Here is a 12,705-nt window from a genome sequence, read left to right on the forward strand (position 1 = left end):
CAGATCAGGACAGAGAGAAGCAGGCAGACAGAGAGCAGGCTGCTCCCTCCCTTACTCATTCTGGGGTAAAACTTTGGCTGTGATGAATTTTCATTTTGTTCTTATTCCCTTCACATCTCACTGGGTCAGTGACAGCTTAGATTGAATCAGCTCTTTCTGGAAGCACTGGTATTATTAATAAAGTGCAGGGCTATTCTATAATTAATATTAAACATGCTATTTTATCATTCCTTCCATCTTTTCCTTTCTTCTTTTATTTCCCTTGCATTAATTAAAGAGGAAGATGCAAAAGCACTAGAAAACAGAGCAGGAGAGACTTTTTTTCCACATAAAGCCTTCATTTCACAAGGCAGCTCATCCTTCTGAGATGTAGGAACATCTTGGTTCCACAATCTGGAAGTCTATTTAACCTGGAAGTCTTTTTTATCCTGACCCTCTGAAGGCCACATGGCCTTCCCTCCACATCTCCTTGTAGAATTGGGGTTCTGCTGCATTTAACAGTGTTTTGTTTGGCATCACGACCTGATTTGGAACCACAAAGCAGTTTTCTGCTTCTGACCACAGTCTCATCCTTTCCCCTTCAGGCTCTTTTCATTTGTACACATCAGACACAACTGACCCCCCCATTACCAGAGAGGAAAAGGAGGGGAGGTGACTGCTCAGGCTTCTTTTGATGTTCATCCCAATCATAGCATGAAAACATTGAAATCCCCTTTCCCACTGCCCTGGGGCTGGCTGGAGAAGATGGATCAGGCAAACTGTGTTTGAAAAAGATACCAGCAGGGCAGCCAGGCAGTCTGGAGTCTGAAGGTGCAAGGGGAAGAACGAGAAGAAGAAAAGCTAAGGCTTCAAAATTTTGGAAAGGACACTGGAAGAAATACTTCAAGAGAATTCTTTGAGGGGTGTCACTGAGTTCCTTGAATAAAAACTGGTGGGGGTTGTTTGGCGAGACTCCACAGGGTGCTGCAGAACTGGGTTCTGCAAGGCTGAAATCTCCTGAAGATCCAAAACCTCTGAATTCCTGGCTGCTTCAGTAGGTTGAGGAAACAGGAAACAACTGCACAAGTCTGATCCAGACCTAAGCTCTGCCTGAAGACACAAGGTGCAGTGATATGGTTTGGTTTACTCTTGTCTATTTTAAATAACTCCTCTCAACCTTCTATCTCCAGAATGAAGATGCAGCTTTTGTTGAGGTCTTGCAGACATTACCAGTTTTTGTTTTGGGTTTTTTTTTTTTATTTGGACACAGATGTGCAGTCTAAAAGACAGAATGCTTTCACCCTGATCAGGACCTTCTGAGGAAGTTAATATTCAGGAGTTCTCCTTGCCTGGCTAGCAAACAGGCTTCCAAAGTTCAGATCAGCTTTTTTTTTTTTTTTTTTTTTTTTCTCTTGGAGAACAAACACCAAAGTTCAGGATTCATTAATCCATCACATCAGCTTAACAGCCTGAGAGGACCAGCACCTGAGCAGATGTAATTGAGCCTCTAGATCTTCAATTTCCCCAAATTCTTTTGTGTTTTGCTGCTATCGAGAGTTCTCCACCCTAAGCAAGAACAGAGCTGGATGCCTTTGAAAAAAAAAAACAACCTTGCAAAAAAGGGGAAAATTCCTGAAAAAAAAGACCATCTCCCTGTGGCACTGAGCTCAGAGGCTCAGCACTAAACATCCGCTGGAAATCAGTCTGGAAAAACAATAAGCTCCTTTTGGAGGCGTTACTCCGTGAGGGAGTAACCAGCAGGCCAGAAACCAGACTGTCATCAGCAGCAAGGAACAGCTGCAGGGGAAGGAATGCTCCTCCCAGCCTGCCCCCAGCTCCACACAGACAGGAGCTTGCTTTAGTAAAGACAGCACTGGCATGATGTCTGACATGGCCCAAGGGGCTGAAGGGAGGGAGAGTTAGAGGTATAAAAACTGGGGATGGATTGGAATTGAATTCTCCTTTCGTGTGCATCCCTGTGACGCTGGAATAACTCCTCTGAGTGGATCCTGCAGAGCTGCTCAGGTTTTGGATTGGGTTAGTGGCATGGAAATCACTGGAGGCATTCCCCTGGCTGAACAGTGAATTTTAATGATTATTATTCAGCATGCACTGCAGCAGAACTTGAATGTTGCATCTGCTCTGGGACTTCAGTCCCAGTTTTGCTCAATAGTAATTAGGACTCCCAACTCAAGCTCTTCTAAGTTTGATGTAAAAGATTTCCCAGGTACTCAAGATTTCTAAAATAAAGTAATACTTATGTTTGCTTTTCACAAGTTGAGAATGTACAATGTTTTGTTCTTTTTTTAAAGGTTAAATAACTAGCTCCTAAGAATGATAAAGTTTTAGAGGTATTTTTGAGTATTTTAGAAAGTAGTTATCTTTTCCAAATATTACTCAAAACTTGAAAGCTGTGCTGGGGCTTGAGAGGTGTGAGACAGAATCCCACAGATTTACTATCTCAACAGACAAACCTGACAAGCAGGCAGGATTATGAGCTCCATTTTCAGGAAACTGAGGCAGAGGTTTATATCTCCTAATTTCAGGTCTTTAAAGACAATGAGTCAACTAGGGGACTGAATTTCAATACACCCTGTTGATTCTTTTCTTCAAGCAGTGTGACCAGGCTTTTGATTCAGTCTTATCTAAAGGAAAGTAGGATCAGGGAGGAATTTGCTCCTCAGCAAATGCACAGCAGCAAATGGTAAAGGTGGCAACTGAATCCAGGTCTTTAGGCTTGTGCCATGAGAATAAGAATGCAATTCCCCTGATACTCTTTGAACATCCCAAGGAATGGGATCCCTGAGGCTTGAGACTCACTGGAGATGCTGTCTGGAGCTAAAGCAGCACAAAAATTCAACCCTTCTGCCAACCTTTTCAAATCCAGCCTGGTTCTTTGATTCCAAAAACATACAGCTCCTTCTCCATCTCTTTCTGTCAGTTCTCAAGTCTTATCAAGGAGACAATTCAAGTGTCTCACTTGAGTATTTATCTTGTGGGAATTTAAAAACATTTCCGGTTACAAAGCCTCTGATTTGCCCAGCCAAGGTCAGGGAGTTTGGCCAAAGCAGCACTGGCTTCACAAAACTGCCTCAAGTCCTGTATGCAAGCCTTAGCTAGAAAGTAATTTGCATCTGCAATAATCTTCAAGTGTTCTGTGAACCAGCAGCTCTTTGCTGATGAAACAGGATGAAAGTTGCAAATTATTTTGAACAGGAAATTATTTTATTGTGAGGTGACAAGGGACAAAAACTGTTCTGATCCAATCCAGTTATTTGTTGTGGATCAACAAATAACTTGGGCTTTGGCTCAGCTTTTGGCTGAGCTTCTGAAACAAAATAAAGGTTGGGCTTCCAGAAGCACCCATCTGTGATCTAACTCTTGTCCCACTGTAATCTGTAAAGCTCCCACCTATTTTAGCAGAGGCAGGGAGAGACCAGTGCTGAAGAAGCTTTGAAGAAACACCCTGAGTAAATTCTGTCTCACTGCTTTATTGCACTGGCCAGCTGAGACACCTTCTGCTGCCTTTACATCAGAATTTGATTTACCAGTGAAGAAAATGTACATTTTGCTTTCTCTCCCTGCCCTCCCACCTTGCTTTATGGCACTTTCTCCTGATTTTGCAGTCCTTAAATAGTTATACACCTATAAAAAGTGTTTCACTTGGAAAAAAACATTGAAGCATGTGGGATTTAGCTCCAAGCTCCTCATTTAAGGCAGCTGTACTTAGCACACCTTTGTGGAGAAGGGAAATGCTTTAATCTCCATTTTATAGATGAAGAGGAGACATTCAGAAGCTATGGACATGCTCGTGGTCACACAGAGAATCTTAGGAAGGGCTGAATCTAAGAGTCCCAGCCCCAAGAGCAGGTGCTAACCAGAAGATGATCAATCCTGGGCTTCTGGATTATGCTTTTCCTTGAAGATTTCAGTTGACTGCTCACAGCTGCTGCCTTAGAGCACAGCAAAAAGGGGTACTGGACCCACTAGCTCCAGTCTGGGAGAGAGCAGCAACAAAGGGGTTCAGAAAAACTTGTTCTTTGGGCACTGGGTCATTTGCACAAGGTCTGCTTCAGCACACTTACATTTGGGGTATCACTCTTGTAGTTTTTCCTCTTTTCAACAAATCTGAGCTGCCAGGACCAGAGGTCATCTCCAGCTCTGACCAGTTGTGGGTCCTATTTTGAAACAGTCTTTCCCAGAAGCCTTAGGAAAAAGTGCACAGCCCTCTAACTGCCAAGTGACAGAATAATTTGCCTGTTAAACATCAGTTAATATTCGGTTTAATCTTCACAGCATATTTATGTGTTTTTATCATATAGCCACAGATGTTTTTTATTATCTGTAAATCTATCTAATCTTAAGAGTCCTACTCAGTTCTTTGCCTCCCTGATAGGCCAGTAACTCCATCTCAGTTAAAATTAATTTTCCAGCCCACTTGTTATTCCTCCCTTCTTTATTTGCTCTTTCTGCTTGCCTTTCACAGTTATTTTTTCCCTCACCCTTGCTACTATTTATCCTGCAAGAAGAGCTCTGGAAGGTCAGTACTCATGGCAGCTCCTCCTCTCAGGATGGCAGGGATGGGTCAGGACAATACTTACTTTCCCTGAGGTAACTGAGGTGAGACAGCAAAACTTCTGTGTTGTAGAGGGAGGTGGTTCGGAGGAAGTCATCCTTGTTCATTTTGCAGAGCTCTTTGCCATCCATGTTCTGGAAGATGGTGGTGTCAATCTCCATTAATCCATACTCCTTGATAGCCCATTCCAGCCACTGGCGCACGTGTTCCTGGGTCCATAGGGTGGGATCTGGCAGGAGAGCACAAGGATGTCAGCACTACACACCAGCCTGAAGCCTGGCACTCTGTAAATTAGTCAAACCATCAACCTCTGTTCCCACAACACAGTGGGTTTAACTCACTGGTGCCAAAGCATTTTGCCAAGATGAACAGGTACTGCCTTAGAAACTGAGCACACTAACCCTCTGGCAGGGAAGTTCTCTTTATCATCTCCCACCTGCTGAAGGTTATGCCTGTGTTTGATAACATTAGTAGTGACATTTAACTGGGACTTTTTTCCCTCTGGAAAAGAGGCTTCCAAAAGCATCAACTCATCCCTCTCTGAAAGAGTTCACTGGTCCCAGTTTTGGTTCTGCAATACTGTGTAATTACGTTGGTGCTGCACAAGTCACACCACTCCTTGCAAGTGCATTGCAAAGTCCCAACAAATGGCATTTGAAAGTCTGAGGATGGTGGCATTTATGGTCAAAGGACCAATGGAACTCTGAAAAACAAGTATTATTGCTTCAACAGTAGAGCTTGCCATGTGTCTCTGAGTCACATTTGTTCACCCTGCTGACAAGAACACAATTCCACCCCCTCCAGCCCAGCTATTGGAGGGCAATGTGGATTTCATCCTGTCTCATGCATCATTATCAACTGCCAGCAAAGCTCCAGCTGTGGAATCTTTATTACTGGTGGTGACGTAAGAGAGAGATTGAACCCTGCTGGAGCTCCAGGCCCCATGGTGCTGGTTTGCTGCAGCAGTAGTTAAAAAAAGAAATCATCCTTTGAGCTTCGAAAAGAGCATTAGATCAGAAAGCCCCAGCAAGGGCTTGTGCCATGATACCATTTTTACAGAGTCATTTTCAGAGCATATCTGCGTTTTCAGATGTTTCCTGTGCTGCTTCTCCCCATGTATCCCATCTGAAAACTTAAGCTGCAAATTCCTGTGCCTTTGCAGCTGGAGATGGTTGCAAAGTCAAGCCTTAACTTTGGAGATGTTTGATCTGTCCATCCCAGCTGGCACATTGCTCTAAGCTAAACCTCAAACACTCCAGGTGCTGAAGCAGTTGAGAAAATGGATCTGAAACAGGAGCCATCCCCCAGCTGGTAACTTGTGCTTTGGGTAGGGACAAGAAATGCTTCTGCTCTGTGTTTTATTGTGCATAAAGTAATGTTTTGCAGGCTCAGGACTGGAAAGTGTGTGAGCCTGGGATGCAGGGATCCCTGACACTAAAGGTCAGGAGGTGGCTGTACCTGTACCTGGGACATTCCTGGGCAGCTGAGTTGCAGAATAGGATGAACTGGAGCAGTAAGACCAAGGAATATTGAAATTATCACTGTGCCATTGCCTCGCTGGATTTCTAGTAAAGCCAGGTAGCCTAAAGTTGAATTTCAAACCCAGAACATAAAACCACATATCTTTGCAAATCTGCTTTGGGAAAGGCAGATGGAATGCCTTTGAATTTTGGCAATTTAAAGTCTGCTCTCTAAGCATTGACAAAAGAGTGCAAATTTTACAATGCAATGTTCAAGGGAGATTCTTTTTTTCTTTTTAATTGAAAGAATGATTTGTTTTGAGTTTTGGAATAAAAACCACAACAAAACAACACTTAGAGGGTATAGTGAATTTGTGGTCTCCCTTTAAGCAAATGCTTTTGAATTTCAGATATTAAGTCAGCCTATTTATCACTGCCACAGACACTTGAATGGTCTCAGAAAAACTGCTTTTTGATACATGGCTTAGAGTTTGTTATTATTACTATTGCAAGCCTAATGTGACATTATTCTCGCCTCTCTTCACCCTCACACACTATAAATCTTTACTCTGGATTACATTAAAATTTCTAAATGCCTTTCTTGGATGAATTTGGCCTCATATCCTACAGCCAGAGATCTGGGATGATGTTCATTATTGTCTTCCAAAGTCTGGTAAATCGCTGCTATTTCACAAGTACCTCAAGGTTTTTATTTGTGATTTCTCATGAGGTGAAAAAAAGGACTTTTTTTTTTCCCCACTTTCTTTCAAGGAGGAGATTTTAAATCTTCTTTTCCACAGCAGGTATTTTTTCCTGTTCCTACAGTGCTACTCTTTAGCTCACCCTTGGTCTTTATAAATATGCATAAATGGTGAAGGGCAGGATAAATCATCCACCTGGGATATCTTTGATAACATGACCAATGGGTGTCAGTAACACCTTTCTGGGCAATGCTGACACTGGAAATGTTTCTGGTGGTGTCACCAGTTGGGTTATCCAGGCTCTCCAAGCAGATCCCAACAATGGCTTAAGTGAGACTTGGAGATTTGCTGTCAATCTTTTCTTGGCTTCCCTTCCCTACATTTGGTTCAAGCTTTTCCTTTTCATCCTAAATGGCAAACAAATGCTTGGGAATTGTCATCTGTTCATGGTCAAGCCACAATCAGAAAACAGAGCTAAATTCCACGAGTACATTTCTTTCTGCCAGCATTTCATCTGCTTGAATCAGCTTCAACTCTCAGTGAAAGCCCCACAAACAGGGGGTGAAAAGCTGCACCCCTTGTGGAAGTTTTGGTATGGAAACTGGGCTAGAACTTGGCTCACAAGATCTCTTTTGCTGGGAAGTTCCTGGGCTAGCCTGTTTACAACTGTTTAAAAATTTTGCAGGGAAAAGACTCCCTCTTGTTCCAGGTTCAGGCTTCACCAGTTGCCTCCATGGCAGCTCTCAGCCTTGGCTATCCAAATGCACCCTGCCAATTCCAGAGAGCAGATGTGTGTACCAAGTACAAACAGAAAACTGGACAGGAATGTTTCTGTGTAACAATTTCTGGAAAGATAATTGAGTTCCTGCAAAATAATTTTTTTCTGGTTTCTACCTCTAGCAAACAAAACCAAAAAACCCAAATAAACCCCGAAAACAAAATAGCTCATTTGGATCAATATGACATGAAAATGCATCTGGATCCTGCAGATCATCATGGGAGTTATAATTTGGGTCCACTTCAGGCTTAGTCGTGCCTACAAACTGCACTCCTTGATCATAGCATGCATGGCCCAGGAAGCACTGCAGATTCTCTCCTAACACATGACAGAGGATGGATTTGGTTCACTGCACAAAACCAGCACTTCATTCCAGAAAAGGAAAAGGGAAAGAAAAGGAAAAGAAGAGAAAAGAAAAGGAAAAGAAAAGATCAGCAGCAGGAATTATCCACTTCTTATTCTGATTCAAGAAAAGATACACTGGGACATGGGAAATTCCCACTAACCAGAAACTGATACTTTCCTTACTTTTTACATGGTGTTTAAGCAAGAGAGTTCCTCAGAGAGTGGATAACCAAACCTTATCTGTTCAGCTGGGTATTTCAGACCATGCAAGGAAAAATGACCCAAAGTTGAGTTTGGTGATACCTGCTGGGACAATGACTCTCCTCTCGTTGGTGGTCATGTTGGGAGGGGGCCCGTTCTTCTCATCCATGTAGGTGCTGTAACTCATTGGGTTGGACTCTGTCCCTGCTCCAACGAGTTTGCTGCATTTGTTCACACTGCAGTCTACAGGGGACTCCCTGGAACATGAAAGGAAAGAGATGACTGGTCAGCATTGTGCAGCTTTTATCCCTGCTGCAGCAGAAGGAGGTTTGGGTTTCAGAAATGGCGAATATCCCAAAGGGGAAAAGTTGAGGGGAGTTTTTCACATGTGGGAGAGGCCATTCCTGGCCTGTCACATGAGTGTCATAAGGTGATCTCTCTGATATTGAAACCAGTTGGAGGAAAGAGAGGTGGAGGTGCAAAGAAGAGTGACTTTCAGCCAAAGGCAATAGCTGTAAGGCTGCACTCGATACCTCTGAAACAGCAAAATTCATGAACCAGGTAAAAAGCAAGTGCCCAATAGATCTGTGGGTTCCACCCCTTACTCCTCCTTCATCCTTTGTTGTTCAGCTGCATTTTGGCCATCTTTCAGATCCAGCCTGATGCTCCTTCTGGGACTGCTTCACTCTTGCACTCTGTTCAAGACAACCCTGCACACTGTCTTTTTCTTAGAGTTCTACCAACTGACAGACAGGCTGCTCCCCTCACCTCCTGACCTGAGCCCTTTCTGCAGAGCTAATCAGAAACACAGATCCCCCTCCCTTCATCTCATTAACAAAGAACTCAAAATGCCTTTGCCAAAATGACAGGATAGTCACAGGAGAATGCTACATTATTAGTGGTATCTAAAGAGCCTCATTTCTGCAGGGCTGAACGTAACTGATCTTGTCTGTTCTTACAGTTAACAGTCCCAGGCTTGTCTGTTACTTGGATAGGAAATCTAGAAATCTTGGTCAAGAACTGCAGACCACAGAAACTGTGTGTGAGAAAGGGTTTGGCCCCACTCTTCCTTCTGAGGTGATGGAGTGATGAGGAGGGAACATTTAGCAACTCAGGTGGCACTGTGCTAAGAGCTGGACTGCATGCAGAGCCTTGGCAAGCAAGAGGCTTTCTCAGTCCTGCTCTGGGAGAATTCTGAGCCTCCAAACCACAGACAGAGAGCCCAGGTTTTGTTTTTCTCCAGCTGCCGTAGTAACCCAGGCTTTTAGCTCTGGAGGGCACTTCAAATCCCCAGTCCACAGCCTGCCCCAGGCACACAGCACATCCCAGCCCCAAAGAATGTGCCAGGGAAGGGACAGCCTTGCTGCCCTCCCCCTTGCAGGGGTGCATTAATCTGCAAGCCAGCACAGAGCCCTCTGCACTCTGGATTCCTCCTCTGCCTGAAGCTCAGAGCCATCCTTCTGCCCTGCCAGATGCAAAGGGGCCTGGGAGGAAAGCATTGGCTGAAGGGTAGGAGCTGTGGGAGTGCACCAGATCCCCCCCTCTGCCTTCAGCTGGCAGGACTTCCAAGTCTGGACACTAAACAAATTTGTTTCTTAATCTGAATGGGGTGGGGGGGGGGAAGGAGAAATTACTGAAATTCAGTTATCATGGCTGGGAGATAAATGCTCCACCGAGATACTGGAAGGCAGATGGTAATTTTTTCCTCATGTCTTGCTGAGGGAATGTTGCTTGAAAATGGAAATAAGATGTATAACTTACACATGTTTGAATTTAAGGTTTTACTATTTCGCCTACTGTTTTTCCAGGCAGGGAACCAAAATCTGCTTTCAGAGAGGCAGACTGCTGAAGGTTTAATGTCCCCGTGGCAGTCAGAGGAGAGTCTGAGCAACTGCAGGGACACCAGGGCTTTCACAGGGAATGGGATCTTTTCTAACTTTCTGCTGAAATACTCCATGTCAGGTGTTAAATGCTGCCTGTACTGGCAGAGAAAAAGCCCTGAAGCAGCACAAAGGCTCTTATTCTTCCCTGAGGTCCAGGCTGTCCTGAGAAGACTTGTTGAGACATCCAGAGCATCCATCTCATGGTGTCAGACTCTTCACCTTAGTGCTCTCCGTCCCCAGGAGGTACCCAGCCTCCTGCCCTGTCCTGCCTGGACACCAGTCACTGGCTTTAACTGGTGTGGGCAGCCCCTGGGCCCCTATGGATCCCATCCCCTTTGGGATGAAGTTCTCTCTCCTTCAGCAGAGATTTGCTCTGGGTTCCCTGCAGGCAGCATGTCCCAGCAGTTCTGGCACAACTCCCTTCTGAGGGGCTCATCCTCAATCCCCCTGCTCTGTAGTTAAATTTCCCTGGAAAGGAACCCCCGAGCTGAGGTTGGAGGTAAAACAGTTATAGGTATAATTCTCCTGCAGAACTATACTATATATATCCACACTCTCAGATAAAAAGCTCTCTGCCCAGGAGCAGGCATCCACTGCCATGAGGTGACACACAGGAAAACACCACATGAGCCTTGGCTGCCTCTCCTGGGTATTGTGCACATCCCATGACTGATGCAGCAAAGTAACAGAAATAACACCAGCACTGTAAGATACCTCCTTGGTAGTTTTGTGATGATTTTTCACCAAAAGCCCCTTGCCTTGGTTTTTAGGACCCTGCCTATGCTCTGCCTTGCTCTGCATGTCCCAGCACCCAAAACAGAGAAGCAAATACCAGAGACAGAGCTGAAAAGAAATTCAAGGGACTGAGGTGCCCTTCCCAACCACTCTCTGAGTCCTGCAGGGGTTAAATGTGTTCTGTGTTCCTCACAGAACTCTGTCTGGGTGGATGCCTCCCTTCCCACTGAGGAAGTTTCCAGGATCCAGAGCTGATCCTGAAGCAGAAGAGAGGTAACTGGGAACAGCATCACCAAAACGTAACTGAGCAGGAGGCCGAGCTGTCCTTAACCATGAAATCTTTAGTGTTCTCATGGAAGGTCCTTAATTGTGTGCCCTCTGTAACCCAGCTTGTCCTGCCAGATCCCAGTTACTGGGAAATGAGGCAGCACTACTGGACTGAATCCTCTCTGAAGGCTTTGCACATCCCTCATGGCACTGCCCAGGCTGAGGGATTCAGGAGAATCCCAGCAGAAGGTGTAGCTGTGGGCAACACAAAAAACAAAATTCAGGAGAACGACTGCAGTGTTGAGGGAGGACAGAGAGCTGTGAGCCATGAATGGGGTATTCACTGAATAAAGCTCCTTTCTTAGGACATGCACTACCCACAAGCAGCCTTGGGTAAAGATTTCCTCATTATTTGAAATGGTTTGTGTGAGGGGATTGCAGACAACAGAGTGATCCTTGAATTTTCAGAGATTTCAGACTTTCAGGTGGCTATACGTGCTGACTTTGCTCAGTTTCTGGGGCTGAAAATGCTGTAGAACTACTAAAATAAATGGATATGGGCAGCTTAAGTACATTCACTGTGGCAGTGAGGGAGTCCAAGGAACACGGAGCAGTGCTCATTCCCACTGCCCATCCAAAGGCTCTTGGATCCAGCAGCTCCAGCAGCAGTCTCTGGGGATGCCAAGAGCTTGGTGTTTTGGGAAAGTTTATGCTACCCTGGCCAAAAAGGACAAGCAGCAAGCCTGGCATTGCCTAATAAATCCTGCACAGCTCCAGCCTGCCTTCCAGATACCCGAAAATAAAGCAATTACTGTTCCATGGCCTCTGTCTAGGAATCACCTCTGGCTTTCATTAGAAAGAGCCAAAGAAAGGATTTCAGTGATTTCTGAGCCTGACTCAGCTGTGGTGTGTCAGATATTTCCTCCTTTTTTCTATCCTTTTCTTCCTATCCTTCCACTCCTCCTCTTTTACCATCTTTTTTTTTTTTTTCTTTTTAAACTTTGGTGATAGTCCCTGTTTGGTCATCTCAGTTTTAACCTTTACACTTGAAATTCAGTTTTGTTGTTATGTTTTGGTTTTGCTTTGCTTTTTGTTTTGTGTTTTTCTGTTTGATTTGGTTTGGTTTTTGGGTTGTTTGTTGTTTTTTTTCTCCAGTGAAGGCAGTAAGAGCAGCCACACTGTGACTCTGCTCCTGCTTCCCCTGCCAGGCAGGGCAGAACCACAGCTCCTCCAAACTACCTGCACTTCAACCCTGCCTCTCATCCTGCTCTCAGAAACTCCCCAGGGGGAGATAAAATAAAATAAAATAAAATAAAATAAAATAAAATAAAATAAAATAAAATAAAATAAAATAAAATAAAATAAAATAAAATAAAATAAAATAAAATAAAGGAAGCTGTAGAAAAGATGGAAACACAGGTGACAAAACTCCAACTGGATGAGGAAAGCCCAGAGGCTCAGCAGGAGCTAAAAGAATTGTGTGTCCATCACCCAGAGGTGGGTGCACACAGCAGGTGGACAGGAACAACCCAGGGAATCCCACTAGAGGGCTCACACACCACTCAGAGGGGATTTTTATTCTTTCAGGCACCAGAGATGCTCCCTTTGTTTTGTTTCAAGAAAATGATCATGACATAAAAATGTTCTCTGGCTTCTTTTAAGCCAGACAGAATTTGCAACACAAGTCAGCACTACACAGCACTGTTTGCCTGCATCCAGCCCCTTGGAAATGTTCTTTCAGACTTGAAGTTCAGACAAACTGTGTAATGTCTTTTTACAA

The 12,705-nt window shown here is 44.3% G+C and overlaps 1 protein-coding gene across 5 annotated transcripts in view; it reads right to left on the reverse strand.

The window, feature by feature from the left end:
- Positions 1–12,705, reverse strand: part of FLI1 (Fli-1 proto-oncogene, ETS transcription factor) — an 84,249-nt gene that overhangs the window by 20,400 nt on the left and 51,144 nt on the right. For all 5 annotated transcript variants that reach the window (XM_030464697.1, XM_030464695.1, XM_008498491.2 and 2 more), the window contains 2 exons: positions 8,143–8,297; positions 4,581–4,784 (listed from right to left, as the gene is read on the reverse strand). In XM_030464697.1, the coding sequence (XP_030320557.1) occupies positions 4,581–4,784; positions 8,143–8,297 (359 nt within the window). The remainder of the gene's footprint in view (positions 1–4,580; positions 4,785–8,142; positions 8,298–12,705) is intronic.

The sequence above is a fragment of the Calypte anna genome, chromosome 24 (assembly GCF_003957555.1).
Source record: "Calypte anna isolate BGI_N300 chromosome 24, bCalAnn1_v1.p, whole genome shotgun sequence".
Classification (NCBI taxonomy): domain Eukaryota; kingdom Metazoa; phylum Chordata; class Aves; order Apodiformes; family Trochilidae; genus Calypte; species Calypte anna.